The 19,885-nt window shown below is 41.9% G+C and overlaps 1 protein-coding gene and 1 pseudogene across 3 annotated transcripts in view; both read left to right on the forward strand.

The window, feature by feature from the left end:
- SH3RF2 (SH3 domain containing ring finger 2) overlaps positions 1 to 19,885 on the forward strand; it is a 128,015-nt gene that overhangs the window by 47,307 nt on the left and 60,823 nt on the right. For all 3 annotated transcript variants that reach the window (XM_044916757.1, XM_021702047.2, XM_021702046.2), the window contains exons 3-5: positions 7,483 to 7,752; positions 10,870 to 10,965; positions 17,773 to 18,096. In XM_044916757.1, the coding sequence (XP_044772692.1) occupies positions 7,483 to 7,752; positions 10,870 to 10,965; positions 17,773 to 18,096 (690 nt within the window). The remainder of the gene's footprint in view (positions 1 to 7,482; positions 7,753 to 10,869; positions 10,966 to 17,772; positions 18,097 to 19,885) is intronic.
- LOC110591145 lies at positions 6,589 to 7,042 on the forward strand (annotated as a pseudogene).

Consider the following 19,885-nt stretch of genomic DNA (forward strand, 5'->3'; position numbering starts at 1 on the left):
TTTCATTGGAATAGGCAGGGTCTGAATAACCCAGACTTGCTGAGAGTACTGCACAGAGAGGTAGAATACTGGTCCCAATTTGTGGATGACCTAAACTAAGGATCATGAAGGCTAAGTTATTTGGTCAAAGTTATAAATGCCAGAATGCAAACAAACATCCTACTTGACGCTAACATCTGTGTTCTGTTGCACCCTTGTATCTCCCTTAAACAAGTAAAATTCTCTATGAAGAAAAGAAATTCACATAGAGTATCTCATAAGCCTGGCCTCAAATGTAAATGTCCACATTCAGGGATTTCCACTTAGGAAGAGCATAATACTGTGAACCTCTGGTGACCTCAAGCCCCCAACTAGCAGATGGTCTTGATCCTGTTGAGCACTGGGGGGGGTTCTCCCTTCTCACCAGAGAAGACAAAACATGTGCACAAGGGCCAGCCAGCACTTTCTAACATATACTCCATTGCCCAAAATCTGCTCCAAAAAGATTATCATGGTGAGGGAGAGAGGCAGCGTGGCCCAACTGGCTAAGCAGCAAGTAGGAAGTTAAATTCTGGGACAGTTAGTTGATCCTTTGTCTCACCAGTAGAGTAAAATCACATTTATCTTACCCAGCATTCCCAAGGCCTGTTCTGTTAATCCTGCAAAGTGGTCCAGATGCAAATATAAAATCACATTGGCAGATAAAGCTTCTGAGAAGCCAGTCAGCAAAAAAAACCTATGTGAGTTTGTTTAACTCATCGTTTCCTGAACTTGAGTATGGAACACTTTTTCGAATGTGTGTAGGACCAAATTACTAAAATTCAGGACAATTTGGGAAAACATGGCCAAAACTCTCCTTTTTTATTTTCCAGCTTATGCCAATAAACCTACTTTCACATTACTATTATCAATCATATATATTAACCTTGAATGTATCCCTCTCCTCCAAGAATGGCAATTTCTGGGTATTTCTTGATTAATTCACAAATTCATTCGTTCTTCAAGCATTTGTCAAACACCTGCTTGTCTTCAGGTCTCAGAAACAGATACAGACGTGCTTTAGACATACATCCGGAACTCTCCAAAGAGAATTCATATTTGGCTCAATAACTTGAGCCAAAGGCCAGGATGTTTTTTTCTTGGCTCCATTCTCTAGATATGGGCGATCTCATGACCAGCTCAGGGAGGTAAGCAGTTAGCTCAGCATGTTGATTTTGGCTCCACCTGATGCCTGGAGTAGAGAGAACGAGGCCAAATCCTTTCTAAAGCAGTGGGAAGTGTCACTAGTGCATGGTGAAGAGCTCATTACATGGTAACAAATGGAGTTCTCATCCTGGCTTGGCCTTTTCCTTTGTACTGCAGTGGTTCTGTTCCCCTTGGGCTCCTTTTCTCATACCCTGTTATCAATCCACATGCCTCCTTCATTATTTTCAAATTGGAAGTAAGCTCAGAGCTCATTGGCAACTATACCTCCTGCTGTTTCTGGATTCTACTGTTTGGAGATTTCATTGTTATGTAGTCTTGTTGTTTCCGCGTTTTTAAATATGTGCTAGTCAGAACTTAGTCAGTTTCAAATGTCAGAAAATAACTCCCAAGTAGTTTAAGTAATATTACAGATACGGTCTTATTTAACTAAGTATCCTTCAAGCACAGCTGGATCTAGGCATTCAAATTTTATTGTCAAGGCTCTTATCTATCTAGTTCTCTTATCTATCTATATCTCTTTCTGTTGCCTTCTGCAGCTTTATTCAGGAAGATGTGTCTATTGGTTAGGAAATGCCACCACTAGTAGTCCAAGGCTTACCTCCTCAAGGCTCATGATCCAAGAGAGCTTCTATATATCAAACCTCAGAAAAGATTCTAGTTGGCCCTGTTGGAGGCAGATGACTGTACTGCACAAAGCACTATGCGAGGGGGATTTGGGTCCCCTGGCTAGCCTGGGCCGCATACCCCTATGTGTATGGTATGAGCAGAGTGAATGGCAGGCCTATCAGAAGATGGAGAGAAAACAGGCGGTTCCTCAGAGAAGGAATTTGCCATAATTTCACTACTAACATTCATTACTACAACATGCTGTCACTGCTAATGTCTCTTCATGACCTCGTTTCCATGTTTCATGCCATGCATTATCCCTCCAACAAAAGCATGGTCCTCGTGGCTTTCAGACCCTACTGCGGTGACAAATGAATAGACAAATTACAGGACCACAGAAGTCCTGAGCCTTTTGAATTATAGAAAAGGAAAGCTCTTTAGGCACATACAAGCTTCCATTGGATTATCTGGCTTTCAGAAAAACACCAGGAAAAAAAGTTTGGTAATAACCTGGCTTTGAGACCTCCACACCCACTTTATCCCCGTTCCCCCTCCCACCTACACCTGTAGAGACAGAACACAACTGTGGGTGATAATAGCTACTACCAACAATGTGACGGGTGATAGCTGATGTGGAACTCAGAGTCATTTTCCCCTGAGAGAACAGTTGAGAACCGGATAGAATCAACCAGCTGAGTCTCTTCAGGTGCTTAACTTTTATGTGAGGGCTCTGGAGTTCAATAATTCATGCTAATGCAGCCAGCAGCAAGCAAATTGCGTTCACACTCTATTCAGATTTTGATTATAAAACAGAGCCCCAAATGAGTTTTATGATGGAAAAACATACTTGGTGACTTCAGCTGGATAGAAGAGAATGAGGGGGAGAGAAGCACCAGGCCTTGAGGTCAAAAGAGCCAAGTCAGTCTCGGGGCTGCCACACACTGGCTGTGTGACTTTGCATTATAACGTTGAACGTTTCAGAACTTTTGTTTCTTCATCAATACCATGGGGTGATGCCATCTACTTCAGAGGATGTTGAGATCATATGAATGACATAATATATGGAAAGTGAAGTAAAGCTATAATGTGAGACAAATTTCTGTGGCCCATCAGTACCACAGTTAATTTCCTTGTTCTCTTCAGATTCTCTCCCCCTCTCTCTGCACCTGTCCCCACCCAACCCAATTTACAACTGGAAGCCAGTGGTCCCTATAAGTATGAATGTAGAGCTGAGAATACCAGAGGAGACTGAAGAGAGAGAAGATGTTAAAAATGGATTGACATTATGCTTCCTCAATACTTGCCTGTACTAAGGGAAGATGGAGGAAAGATGAAGATGGTCAAGCACTTAGTACTATCTCAAGGTTTCAAAGCTCATGTGTCTTCACAGAGATTTAAGCACTATGTGCAATTGTGCAATTTCAGTTTTAATGTACTTGCTCAGTAGTCATTAAAAATCATTGCCACTTGCACTGGAATGTGAAAAAAGGCAGCTTAGCCATTTACAAAACCTACATCGAAACTCCATTGCTCCCATTTTAGTTAGACTAAGATGTAACTCAGACCAGGGGCATCAAACTTGGATGCTGGGGGAGCTTGGTAAAAATGCAACCAAAAGATTCTGGTCAAAGCGGTCAGGGTTGGGGTCCAGGAATCTGCATTTTGGACATCTCCCAGGATTCTGATACAGGTGAACCACAGACTTTATTCTGAAAAACACTGGCTGAGGGGGTAAGAGCTTGAGTTCCTCAGGATAGACAAACCCCACCTCAAGTCCGAAACCCACCACTATCTACCTTCATGAACTTGGGCAGCTTTTTTAACCTCTCTGATCCACAGTTTTCTAATCACAGGTTGTCATGAGATTAAATAAGATCTATTGTGGAGTACCTAGCACAATGCCTGGCATGGGGGAAGGAACAGTCACTAATCTTAGCTATTAATATTATCATTACTATGCAAAGTTAAAGGGGCTTCAGTTCTTTTTTTCTTAATTTTTTTCATTCTTCCTTTTCCTTTACTTTTACAAATCCAAAATAACAGTGCCTTAAGCAAGATGGACGTTTATTTAGTTTCCAGACAAAAGTCTAGAAGTGTAAAAGTAGTCTGGGAATTGTCTGGCAGCTCTGCAACCCAGACTACTTCCTTCCCTTTTTCAGTGTGACCTTCATCCTCACTGTTCAAGATGGCAGCTAAAACTCCAGCAATCATGTCTGCATTCCACATAGCAAATTGCAGGAAAGGAAAGAGAAAAGCAGTCTCTCTCAGGAATGACACGTCCTAAAAGTTGCTTATACCCCACTGGCCAAAACTTAGCTGCCCCGGGGAGACTGGAAAATGTGACCAGTGTTCTAGGTGGCCATGTACCCCAAAAATGTGATTTATATTACAATGGAAAATTGGAAGAAGGAGGGGACAACTACTGTGTCCGGATCTGCGCAACCCTAGGAGTCTAACAGATTCATTTCATTCTTCGGAAATCCTGTGCTTTCATTCTGCTTCTACCTCCTTATTTCTCAGGTGAGAAACTTCTCCAAGAAGGTAATCAACGTGGTTTGCTGATCCTACTCAGCTTGGCTTATTTTCTTCCTAAATTGCTCTCATACCTTTCACTTCTCATTCTACAGTTTCATTCATTTTATTTCTACTATCCAATTTTTTTCAATTTTTTTTAAGTAATCTGCACACCCAACATGGGGCTCAAACTCCTGACCCAGAGCTCAAGAGTCAGATGGTCTACTGAATGAGCTAGCCAGGCATTCCTGTGCTGTCCAGTTTTTTTTTTTTAATTTTTTTTATTTATTTGACAGAGAAAGAGAGCACAAGCAAGGGGAGCTGCAGGCAGAGGGAGAAGAAGAAGAAGCAGGCTCCCCGCTTGAGCAGAGAGCTCCACGTGGGGCTCGATCCCAGGACCCTGGGATCATGACCTGAGCCGAAGGCAGCCACTTAACCGACTGAGCCGCCCAGGCTCCCCTCTACTGTCCAATTTTAATAGATGATACAATTATTTCATTGTAGAAAAGTTCAAAAACATGGCTAAGCACTTAGGGAAACCATTTTTTTAATATTTAAAAATATCAACACTTAGAAATAACCACTCTTAAAATGCTGGTATAGCCATCCAGCATTTTCCCCAGGTAAAAATATACATATGTATTTACAGTGAAAGCCTAGTTTTCATTTATAATGAAAATGTAACTGTTTTTAATCTCTTGTTATACTTAGTATATATCATGAGTAATTGTCAGTGTTATTAATTATAGATCAATATCATCAATTTTAATGACTGCAGGGTTTTCCACAATTTATTCAACCAGTTGCATTTATAATATCCACAGCACTGTGCTAGCCCTCCTAGCACACGCATCTTCACTCACTTGTCCACTAGTTTCCTGAGGACGAGTGTGTTCCTGTGGTTTTCTGTCTCCCTGGGCCCTCCTTACTGTGTCCAGGGTCCAGCAGAAAAGCACTGCTCTAACATCCCATCAGCAAAGGACTGCTCAGGTCTTATCTCTACCCCTGAACTGCTTGAATGAATATTCCAGACTCAGAAGGTTCTCAAAGACCTGAAATACTGCCTGCTTACATCCCCTTATGAATAGCAAGACTGCCCCCAAGAGAGGGGACTACTTCACCCCACTGCTGAGGAAAGCACAAAATACAATACAATCCCAGGTGACACTGAAGGGCTAGTAACCATAAGTTATTAGAACTTGCAGTTTGCCACTCTGACTCCAAGCAAGACCAAAGTGAGGCTGTTTCTGCATGTAGAAACCAGTTTCAATTAGAAAAAAAATGCACTTGACTGAAACAATTATTTAGAGAGACAACTAATTTAACAAATGACAGTATTTAGCTGACCTGTTTTAAAGTGATGATTGATTTCTGACTAATTCTTTGTCTCAGTGCTTCCTAATGATCCAAACACTCATGACGTTTACACTTTCTAGAGAAGGCTGAAGACAAATTATGTTGCATCACTCTCATATAGCACTTTCTTTTTATTAATTAATTAATTAATTAATGTTAGTAATCTCTACACCCAGTGTGGGGCTTAAACTCGCAACCCTGAGATCAAGAGTTGCATGCTTCTCCAACTCAGCCAGCCAGGTGCCCCTTGTATAGTACTTTGTATTTTCAGGGACTTTTCACCTCAATTTTCTTCCCATCTACACTGAGGAATAAATAGAACTGATATCATTAGCCTTTCCTTGTTCTAGCCATCCTATAAGAGATGCCATTTATTGAGCCCATACTATGTATCAAGCAATATACTAAATGCATTATAAATAATTAGGGCACCTGGGTGGCTCAATCAGTTAAGCGTCTGCCTTTGGCTCAGGTGATGATCCCAGGGTGCTGGGATCGAGCCCCACCTCGGGCTCCCCGCTCAGCGGGGAGTCTGCTTCTCCCTCTCCCTCTGCCCCTCCTCCCTGCTTGTGTTCTCTCTCTCTGTCTCTCTCAAATAAATAAAATTGTTAAAAAATGCATTATAAATATTTAGTCTTCATGACTACCCTAATGAAGTACATATTCTATTATTACCCCATTTTATAAATGGATATGATTTGTGAAAGATTAAATGACTTGACCATGGTTACACGAGAGGAAAGAGGTAGAGCCAGAATTCCCAATCAGTATCCAGGCCCCAAAAACAGTCACTGACTCACTGTAAGTTCACATAGTTGTGGAGTCAAGTCCAAAATCCTGTTCCCTGCAGAGTGATTAAGAACAGGGGCTCTGGCCCCCACCCCTCTCTGTCTTCTCTGCACCGAGAGCAGCCCTCCTGCCAGAGCCCCTCAGCCCCTGAAAATGTCCGCCCGTGCAAAGCTCGTCTCCACCCCCTTCTTGGTCAGGAGCACCTCTCAGCTGTTGAGCCGATCACGGTCTGCAGGGGTGCTAAAACCGCCGGAGACACTGACAGATGAGGTACCTTATAAGAGCCTCAGCAGCTTAGCAGGGCCCCAGTCCCCTGACCTCAACTTATTTCTAGCCGCAGCTCCAGAACCTGCGCCATTTCAAGGGAATCGACACAGCAGTCAAGTTCACTGGGGCTGGGTCTGCCGTGGTAGGGCTGGCTGGCTCTGGGGCTGGAATTGGGACTGTGTTTAGGAGCCTCAGCATTGGTTATGCCAGGAATTCCTCTCTGAAGCAACAGCTCTTCTCCAGCGCCATTCTGGGCTTTGCCCTATCGGAGGCCATGGGGCTCTTGTGCCTGCTGGTGGCCTTTCTCATCCTCTTCGCCATGTGAAGGAGCCATCTCCACCTCCCATAAGTCTTTCTCCAGTGTCTCGTCTGCCCTGTATGTTCCTTTTCCTGTACCTCCCCAGGCAGCCTGGAGAAATTGGTTGGCTCAGGGTTTGACAGAGGGAAGACAAATAAATACTGTATTAATAAGGAAAAAAAAAAAAAAGAACAGGGGCTCTGAAATCATGTAGCCTGAGTTCAGACCCCATATCTGCCATTTCCCAGCTGTGTCCCCTTAGGCAAGGTACTAACCCATTCTGTGCCTCAGTTGCCCTACTTAGAAAAGGGGGTAATAAGAATGTCTATCTCAAAGGTTAAAGAAGATGATCCACATCCAGCACTTTAGCACATAGGAAGTGCTCAGTAATCAGTTATTAATGTTATACCTTCTGTCCCCCTAGCCTGTAAACTAAGGACATAATTCATTGGTCTGTGCCGCTGTAGGTGCCTCGGGCAAAAGCCTTATACAACTACCGAGGGCAGAATCCTGGTGACCTGAGGTTTAATAAGGGAGATGTCATCCTTCTCCGGAGACAGCTGGATGAGAACTGGTACCAAGGGGAAATCAATGGAGTCAGTGGGATCTTCCCAGCTAGCTCCGTGGAAGTTATCAAGCAGCTGCCCCAGCCACCCCCACTCTGCCGAGCGCTCTACAACTTCGACCTACGACACAAAGACAAGAGTGAGAACCAGGACTGCCTGACCTTCCTCAAGGTAAGATTCTGGGGAGCCATGGAGGTCATGGGTGACTACATAGAGACTGGGCAGAACCTGGAGTTTTGTAATACTTGCTGATTTTAAAAATGTATACATATTTTCACATACATGTTTATATGTATGTATGTGTGCACATATATGTAATGTGTGTGTATACAATTCAAAACTAAATGAAGTTGCCAGAGAAATCTAATGACAGTTTGATGAAAATCCTTAAACCTTTCCTATTGCAATTACAAAAATAAGTATTCACACATTCATTCATTCATTCATTCTGTAGTCACTTGTGAGCACCTCTTCTTTGCAGGCACTGGGGATGCAGCATGAACAAGTCACAGTCCCTGCCCTCAGGCAGAGTAGTGGGAGAGAGAGATAAGTGGACAAAAATTTACAAATACATTTTGACAGTGTGCTGGGCAAAATACAGCTCTTACCTCTTTATGTATCTGTAAAGGCATTCTTGCTGACCAAGTTCTGAGCCCCTAATTCTATTCTTTATAACATTCTATTTTATTATAAACATTGTATTCAAAGCCCTCCAAAAACACAATAAGATAATTATATCTTTATATATAAATAACCTCTTACAAGACATATTTTCCAAGCACATTAATTACCCTAAGATTTTTTTGCCTTTTTTTATCAGATAATTCCTCACCATGTGCAAGTAACAACACTTTTACTAAAGTCTAGACTACTTTAATTCTCTGTATTCAGTATTTATTATTCCTTAAACATTCAAATTCTCCCACAGAGGCCAAAGTTGGGGTGATTTTCACTCTTTGCTGCTTATGATAAGTACATCAAATACTAGAAGTGGCTCTGGTACAGTAGCTCAGGAAAGGTCTTTTATTTTGTAAAACATTTTTATTCCACCACTACCAGAAATGAGATTTATTTCAGATTGCCTCAAACTAGGTAACATCACTGTCCTCCATATTTTGAAATATTGATCATTATTGTCTTGGCACCTCAGAGTGAGTCCCTTGAGGAAGGTCATTCTGTGGCCCAAACTGCAAAGTCTGTGCTTCAACGACACTTAGAGGAAGGGCAGTTTAATCCCACAGATATTTATTGAGTATTTACTTTTTGCCAGGCATTAAACACTGAGCTCAGCGGACACCACTGGAGAGAGGCAGAGGTAGGAAGCATTGTCTGCATTTTTGTCCCTCTCGGGGAATTTGCAAAATTTGCAAAAACTCACTCCACCTGCTTGTTCATTCAATGAGCCCATCCATGTGCCAAGCTGCCTACTGGGGATAAAATGATGAATCGTTGTCCCTACCTTCACAGAGCTGGCAGACTAGTGGAAGGAACAGATACATATGAATGGGAAATTATGACAAAGGAACCAGAAGAGAGGATTTGCTCCGTTCTGGAAGCTATGGAAGGCTGAGACTACACTAGGAAATTTCATGGTCTTCCTAAACTCAGCATGTCCAAATTAAACCCAAGATCTTCCCTCCCAAAAGCTGCTCTTGTCCTAGTGCTTTCTATCTGAGTAGATTGTACAGTTTATTCACACATTCACTTATTCATGCATACAGACATTCATTGAGAAATATTTACTGAATGACTACTAAATGGGAACCACTGTATTGGGTGCTGGGGACACAGAAATGAACAGAGCAGAAAGAGGCCCTGAACACATGGAGTTTATAGTCTGATGGGGGTAGACAGGCATTAAAGAAATCATAACCTATAAATGTGTCATTGTAAATTGTGATGGGGTAGAGAAAGCTAAGAAAAGGTATAATGCAATAATGAACTTAGATTTGGATTCATCTAAATTCCTGAGAGGCATGGATCAGAAGGTCAGAGCGAGGGGCACCTGGGTGGCTCAGTCGGTTAAGCGACTGCCTTCGGCTCAGGTCATGATCCTGGAGTCCCGGGATCGAGTCCCACATCGGGCTCCCTGCTCAGCAGGGAGTCTGCTTCTCCCTCTGACCCTCCCCCTCTCATGCTCTCTCTCTCTCTCTCATTCTCTCTCTCAAATAAATAAATAAAATCTTTTATAAAAAAAAAAAAAGAAGGTCAGAGCGATCAGTGGATGGATATTCAGATTTGGACTGATGAACAGGTATGGAAGTGGAAAGGCATTCCTGATATGGTGAAAAATCAGTGTGTCCTCTATGACTTCTTTTATATGAAATATAAGGATGGGCAGAATGAATGTATACATATACATATGCTAGGAGTCAGAACAGTGGCTACTTCTTGCTAGATGATGGGAAAGGGCACAAAGGAGCCTTGTGGGTGCTGAAAATGTTCTCCATCTCTTCATCTGGATGGGGGTTTCATGGAAATAGTTAGTGTTAACATTCATCAAGCTTTACATCCAAACTTTATGAACTTCATTGTATGTGTGTTTGTTTTCAGAAGTTTTTAAGAATCATTGCGTGTGTGTGTGTACGTATATATATGTTTTATCTTCATAGAGAAGAATCTGGGGGGAAATGTGCTAACAGGGATGTTAACAATGGTTATATCTATTTTGTAGTAGAGTTAGGTTTTTTTACTGTATTTCCTAATGTTTCTACAAATCTGCATATAACCTTTTATAATAAGAAAATTTTGAATAAAAAGCCACCTTATATCTGATCCATTAAAAATTGAATAAGGGTGCCTGGCTGGCTCAGTCGATGGAGCATGCGACTCTTGATCTCGGGGTTGTGAGCCCAAGCCCCAAATGGATGTAGAGATTACTTAAAAATAAAAAATAAAAAAATTTAAAGTGGAATAGGTTCTGAAAAATCTTCAAAATTAGAATGAAATTTATTCTTCCTTTTGCTAAGCTAGAAATCTCTCTCCCTATGGCTCCCATACTGATTTCTCCATCAGATTAATATAAACTAAAGCCCAGATTCTGCTGCTGATTGAAAATTTGGAATTTTCAATTGGATTCCAGTGGTCCTCCAAATTATTTCTACTCCTCTTGCCATCTTGGTGGCCCAAATGCTGCCCTTTATAGAGGAAGATTTTGTAACTAAATTATGAAAGAGTTACATTTCTTGCACCTTACACCATCTGGGATTCCACACTGATCTCCACTGAAAGCTTTCACCACCTGAAAACCAAGAGCAAATGGTGACCTTGAGACTTTGTCTCTTTCAGGATGATATCATCACGGTGATCAGCCGAGTGGATGAGAATTGGGCAGAAGGCAAGTTAGGGGATCAAGTAGGCATCTTCCCGATCTTGTTTGTAGAGGTACGTGAGTATCAAGTCTACATCAAATGCATGCTCACTCCAAAATACACACGTGCCACAGGAATGCCTGAGAAAAATACCTTTTTGATAAGAGCCTTATTTCAAAAATTAACTAAGGTCTCCAAAGAAAAGATGCCAGAAGATAACACCCAGTTCTGGTAAGAGTGTGGGGAAATGGGATGGGGTGACTGGGTGATAGACACTGGGGAGGGTATGTGCTCTGGTAAGCGCTGTGAATTGTGCAAGACTGTTGAATCTCAGATCTGTACCTCTGAAACAAATAATGCAATATATGTTAAGAAAAAAAAAGAAGAAGAAGAAGAAGGTAGCGGGAGGGGAAGAATGAAGCGGGGGAAATCGGAGGGGTAGACGAACCATGAGAGACGATGGACTCTGAAAAACAAACAGGGTTCTAGAGGGGAGGGGGGTGGGAGGATGGGTTAGCCTGGTGGTGGGTATTGAGGAGGGCACGTTCTGCATGGAGCACTGGGTGTTATGCACAAACAATGAATCATGGAACACTTCATCTAAGACTAATGATGTAATGTATGGGGATTAACATAAGAATAAAAAAAAAAGTAAAAAAAAAAAAGAGTGTGGGGAAATGGGCCTTTTTATTCTGCCAATGAGAGTGTAAATTTTGCAATTTCTCATGCCCAAACTCAAATAAACCCGTATCAATAACATTAAAACAATAACCTCCATCTCCTTTGATTCAGCAATTCCACATCTGAGAGTATATTGTAGAGAAAAATTCAAACAAGTATGCAAAGATATATGTACAGAGTGTTCACCAAAGCCTTGTGTGTAATGGTGAAAAACCAGAAATAATCTAAATATCCGACAATAAGAATTTCATTTTTAAAAGTTAGGGTGATGAAAAAATATATACCCATTAAAATTTATGTTAAAGAAAAGTAGTCAATATCATTGAGTATTTGGTATTATGGAAAAAGGTTTATGATTTCTTGGTAAATAAAATAAAGTTTAATGGGTATAGAGTATTGGATTAGGAGGTCAGAAAGTCCTGAAGATCTGTTTCACAACAATATGAATATACTCAACGCTACTGAATCATATACTTTAAAATGGTTATTAGGGTAAATTTATGTCATGTGTTTTTTACCACAATAAATAAATGGAACTGTATGAAACTAGACTTATAAATATGTGTGTGTATATATAAATGGATAGAGGACTGGAAGGATATATACAAAAATATTAACAGTGGTGATCACCAGATAGTGAAATTCTAGATAATTTTCATTTTCTTCTGCAACTTGTATTTTATAAATCTTCGGAAATGAGCATATTGATATATTCCTTCTCAGTTTTTTTAAGCTACTTTAAAAAGAAAACAAAGGAAGACCACATGCTAGACTATGTCTACCTACTTCTCAAATGTAATACTATAACCTGGAGTTCCTAACCTCTTTATCCTCGAGCCTCACCCTAGCTTGAGGCAAGTCATTACAAATTTAAAAGAGAGGTTCCATTGTTTAACTGCATCAATTGGATGCTTACCAGGCATAAAGCATTAAAAGTGAGCAGTGGGGAGCTACGAATGCAGTAAAAGGCACGCTTTCCACCCTCTAGGAAGGTAGGGTGAAAACAGACAGAGGCATAGTTGGAGATATAGGGACCAATTCTTTCATTCTTAAGAGCCAAAACAGGTTCTGAAGCAAATGGTGTGCCCAGAACACTATTCCAGCTTGCAAGGTTCTCCATAGCTCTTCCCACTCAATCAGTGTTGACGGGATGAAAAATGGAAGGGAAGGAAAGAGGATGAATCCCGAGAGGCTGGTGTCCTTACAATCTCTAGTAAACAATATTCTAATTATCAGTGCTTTTTCTCTTGCCTCATGAGGCCCCTTTGAGGCACACATACCCAATTCTCTTTACCTGTTCAAATCTCACTCAGTTATAAGGCTCAACTAGAAACCTGCTTCTTCCATAAAATTTCACCACTAGGTGACCACTCAGTTATCTCTGGCTTCTCTAAACACCTGATGGCTGTGCTGCTTATACTGCACAGGCTAGACTAATACAGAACAGGTACTCTGCAAAAAAAATTAGCTTAGCAAGTGAACGAAGAGACAAAATTTAGAAAACAAACCATTCAGTGTGACCCTGTCCTATATATGTATATTCAGTCATTCAACTAATTTTACATTGCATACCTGCTAAGTCAGGTCCTAGGCTAAGGTCTAAAGATACAGAGAGATGTGGGTCCCTACTTTCAGGGATTGTAAAGTCAGACATTAATCAAGTAATTCTAAGTGTAATGAATGATGCAAAGAGTGAAGGAGAGGGAACTAAGTGGGGGAGGGAGGGAATGATGTGCAACTTCTGTGGGAAGGGGGTCAGCAAATGCCTTTTAAGCAAAGATCAGACAGATGATTAGGAGCTATGTAGGTGAGCAGGGAGGGAAGCGTGCTTTAGGGAATGAAGGTAACATGTGCAAAAGTCCTACGGGATGAGGAAGTGTAGGGAACCCAAAAGGTCCAAAAGAATCCTAGAGCTGGAGCTTAGAGAGTAAGAGAATGACACGAGGCAGCTAGGGAAGTAAGTGGGAGACGGATCACAGAGGGCTTTATAAATCATCCTGTACGAGTCAGGATGAGCTCGGTTATGCTATGGTAATAAACAGCCCCAAACTGTCAATGGCTCAATAAAGACAAACTTTCTTCTCACCCACATTACATGTTCGGCACAGGACCATGAGAGGCTCTGCTCACAGAGTCACTCCAGAACCCACACTGAGGTTGAGCCATCTTGTAGTTGCCATGTGGAACACATGGACTTCCCCAGTTTTCACAGCAAGGGAGGAGTAAGGAAGAATGAGTTGTACATCAGTAAATGCCTCAGCTCAGAAGTAACACTTGTTACTCCACTCATCGCCCACTGGCCTGAACCAGTCCCCTAGCTCCACCTGTCTTCAAGGCAGCTGAGAAGTACAGGGGAGTACAAGGACTGTCGAGTAAATATCGTGGTCTCTGCCGTATCATAAAAAGTTTGGACTTGATCCAGAAGTCAGTAGACACCATCGAAAGATTTTAAGAGACTCAGTAACTCCATCAGACCTGGGTTTATTAAAGACTGCTCTTCTGGCTACAATGGGGAGAATAATTTGAAGAGGAAAAAGCAGAAATACCAGTTAGCAGGCCAGTGCACCCATGGCTCAGTTACAAGATGACAGTGGGTTGGACCAGGAGATTGGAAACAAGTGGACAGATTCAAACACCATTTAGGAGGTAGATCCACAGGACTTGGAGGTTGATGGAAGTGAGGAACAGGACAGAAGAAGTGGTCAAGAATGCATGCCTCACTTTCTGCTTTATGTGCCTAGGTTAGTGGTGGAGGCATTTGCTGGGTGAAGCAACATCTGCTAAAGAGGAACAGTTAATAGTGATGGGGAGACAGTGGTTAAGTCTCCAAGGACAGAGATCAGCTACAGTTAATACCTAGCTGAATACATAGGAGGTGGTTCAATTTTTGCATTTTAGAGTTTGCATGGTCCCCTGCGTTATTTCAAGAAGCTTCTCCATAGCTCTGAGGGGGAAAGGACCATTGATTTTATTACCCATCTCTGATACCCTTTTTTCCAAAACTTCTACATTTAATGATTATTCATTTGGACACTCTCCCCACCACTTCACCTCTAAAATTAGTGATTACAAGAACCCTCAAGATTATCATCAAACTAGCCATTGCTTCATTTGTTCCCCTAATTGCTAGGAGGGGAAAAAGATAATCAAGTGGTTGCTGTAATCTGGGAACCTGATTTTCAAAAATTACTTGAAATCTAAATTGAGCTTTTTAAAGCAGTACTTAAATTTTGACTCCAGTCATTTCATTAAGACTAGCACTTGCTGAGAACTCTTTAAATAAGTTTTGAATTACCAGTGCCATGCAAAGCAATTGGAAAGAAGGAAAGCTTTCTTGTAAGAGTGACTTGGGTTTTTGCTGTGGTTTTCTTTTCTGCATAAACAGGATTTTTCTTGTTAATGTATCATTTGATTTATTGAATAGCACCTGGATAAAAAGGTGGTAAAACAAATACTGAGCTTGTACCCATTCCTGTCAGGACTTCTCCAATGAGGCCTGCCTGGGTTATGTGAACCTTGCTCAGCCCAGTGAACCTCAAGGATATTGTTTCAAATGAGTGGGTATAAATTTAAGAGCTGTGTAATCCTCCCCCAACTGAGCTATTAATCATGTTGGCAGAGCACAGGGCAGACCAAGAGTCACACAGAGCCCTTTGTCAATGTTGCTTATGAAAACACTGGTGTTGCTCACCTGGGGACAGAACAATTAGGTAGAGGCAAAAAAAAAATCAACCTATTTCGCTGTAGCTGTGAATGACCGTAAAGAACTCTACTCATTCAACTCAAAGAATATATATTGTCCTCTTACTGGGTGAACAATGGAGGGATCAGTGCGCTGGGGAACTTAAGACATCGTCCCTAGTCCAGACTGCCATCAGTTTGCCTACACAATTTCTGGAACTTCCTAGCTGGTCTCCCTACTTCTGGGCTGGCACTTCTGAATAACAACAGCCAGAATGAGCTTTTATGTGTTTCTTTTTATTTGCATACAGTAAAATTTACTCTTTTTGGTGTCCACTTCTATACATTTTGGTAAATGCATACACTCCCAGCAAGATGGAATAGTTCCAACCCCACCCCCCCACCACCAAAATACAACAGCATGCTGACTCTGTTGTCAGCCCCTTCTCTGATTCCCAACTGTTGGCAACCGCTGATCTGGTTTCTGGTCCTATAATTTTCCTTTTCCAGAATGTCCTATCAGTGGAATCATACAGAATGTAGCCTTTGAGTCTGGCTCCTTTCACTTAGCACAAAGCATTTTGGACTCATCCATGTTGTTGGGTGTGTCTATAGTTTGTCCCTTTATATTGATGAGCCGGATTCCACTGTATGGATGTGCCAGAGTTTGTCCATGCACCAGTTGAAAGACAATGCAGTCATTTCCAGTTGTTAGCAACTATGAGTAAAGTACTATAAACATTTGCATACCGATTTTTGAGTGGACATAAGTTTTCCTGTCTCTTCAGTAATTACGTAGGAGTGGGATGACTGGGTCAGATGCTAAGTATGGGTTTAACTTGGTAAGAAACTGCCAAACCATAGCATGAGCTTTTAAAAACATAAATCAGATCGTGTCACTCCTCAACCTAATGCTGCCAGAGGCTTCCTATTACACTTCGAACAAACTTGAGCCTCCCAGGACTTTTGGAACCCAGCCCCTGCCTGTCTCTGTGGTCTCTTTACTACCTGCTCCTCACTCTCTCTGGTTCAGCTTCTGTTTCTTTCTTGACTTTTTCTCAGACTGTTTTTCCCTCTTTAGGATCTTCCCACTAGGTTATGATCCCTCTGTCTGGAATATTCTTACCCCCATCTTCACATGGCTGGCTCCTTCTTGTCATCTGTGTCTTGGTTAAATGTCACCTTCTCGGTGGGATTTCCTTGACCTCCCCTCCAAAGTAGGCACCTCCCCCTGCCACTCTCTATCATGTCAAAGAACTTATTTCTATCGGATATTTTCTTGTTTTGTTGTCTGTTTACTGGCTGTGCCATTTATAAATCACCCCTTCTGGGCCACAGCTCTCTCATCTTTAAAGTAGACATAATAATGCCACTTCCCCTACCTGATGATTTTCTTTTTCACAGTAATAAGCTTCTTGAGGTAGGAACTACCTCCTCTTTAAAATTCTCTATATTGGCTATTTTAATCATTTGCACACTGTCATAAAAAGTTCTTAAATGGGCAAACTCCCTTTTACCTTTATAGTTGAATCTCTACATTAGAATGAGATGTGGCTTGGGAGGGCAACTTTGTCAGCGTATCTCAGCCTTCCGAAGGAACTGAACTCAAAATATAGCACAGTCAGTGGTTGTGCTAGAGCTAGAACTAGATTGCAAGAGCTGGCTTTTACATTTTCAGGAATTTTGCTAGCTAGTTGTAAATCATTGGTATATATTTATACCATTGAAATTACTAAACTCTACAAAACAGGGCATGCTCTTTTTTTTCTCTCCTCTCTTCTCCTCTCCTCTCCTCTCCTCTCTTCTCTTCTCTTCTCTTCTCCTGATTTACCAGCATATCACAGACTAAGAGGTATGGAATAAGAAAGAATGGTGGGGAGATGAAAGTGTTTAAAGGAAGTAGTAAAAGATGGTCTTAGCATAAAGATTCAAAGTTCTGAAGAACAGATTTACATTCTGGTGCGGTTGCTTCTCAAATGTATAAACCTGAGCAACTTCATGCACACATGATTGCACAAACACTCACTGAGCATCCCCTGTGGGATATGGCAGAGATGGACATGTGTGAGCTCACTGCCCTCAGGTAGCTGCCAGTCCAGGGGTGGGGGTGGGGGAACAAAAGGGAAATGATTGCAGTGTGGTGTGTAAAGTGCCACAGTGGGAGAGCACAGGGGCTGCAGCCCACCCAGGTGCATTCAGGAGTGGCTAAAAGAGGAAAAGGGTAGGGGTGTGCCTGGGAGAAATGGGTGAAGGAAGACTGCTCCCAATCGGGGAAGAGTATCATGGCTTATTTTTAACCCCTGTGGCCCGCAGTGAAGAATAAGAGCAGTACCTACTTTGCAAGAGAGTTGTCAGAGTATACTGATAGAGCAAAGTAGCTGGGACGTATTGCTAAAAGGTGGAATTTGACCAAAGATGATGGTAGCATCTGAATTGGTGTCAGACTAACCTGGGTAGGACTTAGCTGCTCACACTAGATCAGGAAGACTAGCTTCTCATGGACCTTCTGTGTTTTCAGCCAAACCTCACTGCAAGACACCTTCTAGAGAAGAACAAAGGCCGGCAGTCAGCCCGCACGAAGAGCCTGTCACTGGTGCCCTCATCCTCCCAAGGCAAAGCAACCAACACGCCCACCCTGCGAAGGGGATCTGGGCCCAGGAGGAAGGGGCCTGGCCAGTTCTCCATCACAACAGCCTTGAACACTCTCAACAGGATGGTCCATTCTCCCTCGGGGCGCCATATGGTGGAGATCAGCACCCCAGTGCTCATCAGCTCCAGCAACCCCTCTGTGATCACCCAGCACATGGAGAAAGCAGATGTTCCTCCCAGCTCTGTGGGGCAGGTAGGAAACAGACCACTGGGATAAGGGTACCTTGGTATTAGGCAGGTCATACACACCATGTCACAAGCAATATTGGATATCTGGTACTTGCTGAGCATCCATAATGCATTAATAGTAACTACTGCCGTGTGTATTATGTGTCAGAGCTGTAGACACATGATCTCATGTTGTCCTTGAAACAGCCTCTTGAGTTAGGTATTATTACTGTTATCCCCATTTCACAGGTGAGAAAACTGAGGCCAAGAAGAGTTAAACAAGTTGCCAGATCCTCACAGATACTTTGCTTTCCCATGCCAAAAGCCATGACATGGTTCCTGTCCCTTAAAGAACTTCCCTCCAGATATGGCACCCACTTTCCAGAGTGGGTTTTGGCATCACGATTAGAGCTTCACTTTCCTGTCCTCTGTGGCATCATGTGGAAAGGAAGGAAAAGAGAAAAAGGGAAACTGGGTTACTAGGTGTTTTCATGACTGGCTCCATAATCTGCAGTGAAAAGTGAAATAAAATAATACATGCAAAGTGCTTAGCACAATGCCTGGCACATAACTGAACACCCAATGAGCACTAGCTCTTAATACTATTATTATTAAGCTGAATTGCCAACTGAAGGGAGATAAGCCAAGTGGCAATTGTGGCAATCCAGAAGCAGAAGTACTTCTAACAGCATGTGGCTATTTAGGTTGAAGGATACTTTGAAAGATGAAGGACTGGAGGTATGAGGCAAAGTAATTAAGAACAACTGCATGTTGGGAATTCTGTTGAAAACACTCTTTGGAACCATGCAGGTGGCAACTTGAAAGGACAAACTTCAACTTGCACTGATGTATTTTTTTTGAAGCTGTAAATCCTGTTTTAAAACATGAATCTCTACCTTGGGATTAAAGGACTTAATTGGACTCTAATCCCTCTTTAACAAGACAAGGAGGAGGAGAAAGTCAAGGGCTTCTCAAAGACCCGTGTGCTGGTCTGAAACGAAAACAATCTCCATCTACGACATTTTGTATCTTACACCACTGTCTGGATCTCTAAGAGGCTGACTGCTCATGTACTTCAGCCCACCACCTGCACAACATACACTCACACACACACACAAATACATCTTCCCCTCCACGTACTCTCTCCTTACATAAAGAACCATAAAGTTCCCTTCCTACACACACATTCCAAATGCTTTTTTACAAGTACGTACACGCTTTTGCCCAAAATTCTCGCTCCACCACACACACACACACACACACACACACTCTCTCTCTCTCTCTAAAATGAGGGGCCTAGTGACTTACAACTAAGCCAAGACTAACTGAATTTTTCTGAAGCCATTTTTTTATAGAGATAGATAGATATAGAAAGTACAGCCCACACTCAGTGGATATAAGCAAGCTCACTCAGCTGTAAGTTGGTTTCCCAAAAGATTTAGCCAAGAGTCACTTTTCATGTGCCTTTATAATTCTTCTTTCCAGTCATTTACCTCTCCTGGAGGCTGGACCAGAGTAGAGAATCCCAGTAGGATTTAAAATAAATAGTATCCCTCCCAAAAAAAATTTTTTAATAAAAAAATAAATAAATAATGTTTCTTCCTAGTTTTCACAGATGGTGAGAATTCCAAAGTAGGGCATTTGCATATCCTGTTCCCAGGGAACCTATGCACAGTATTGATAGTCTTTCTCGATTCAGATGGCTGTGGATTATAAGTATTTCTACATGTTTGCCCAGGTGTTGTAAAAAACATTAAGGCTTCACTTATAAGCTACATCTAAAAAAAGTAAAAAATTGAGCAAATGACAAGTTC

The sequence above is a fragment of the Neomonachus schauinslandi genome, chromosome 7 (assembly GCF_002201575.2).
Source record: "Neomonachus schauinslandi chromosome 7, ASM220157v2, whole genome shotgun sequence".
NCBI classification, from domain to species: domain Eukaryota; kingdom Metazoa; phylum Chordata; class Mammalia; order Carnivora; family Phocidae; genus Neomonachus; species Neomonachus schauinslandi.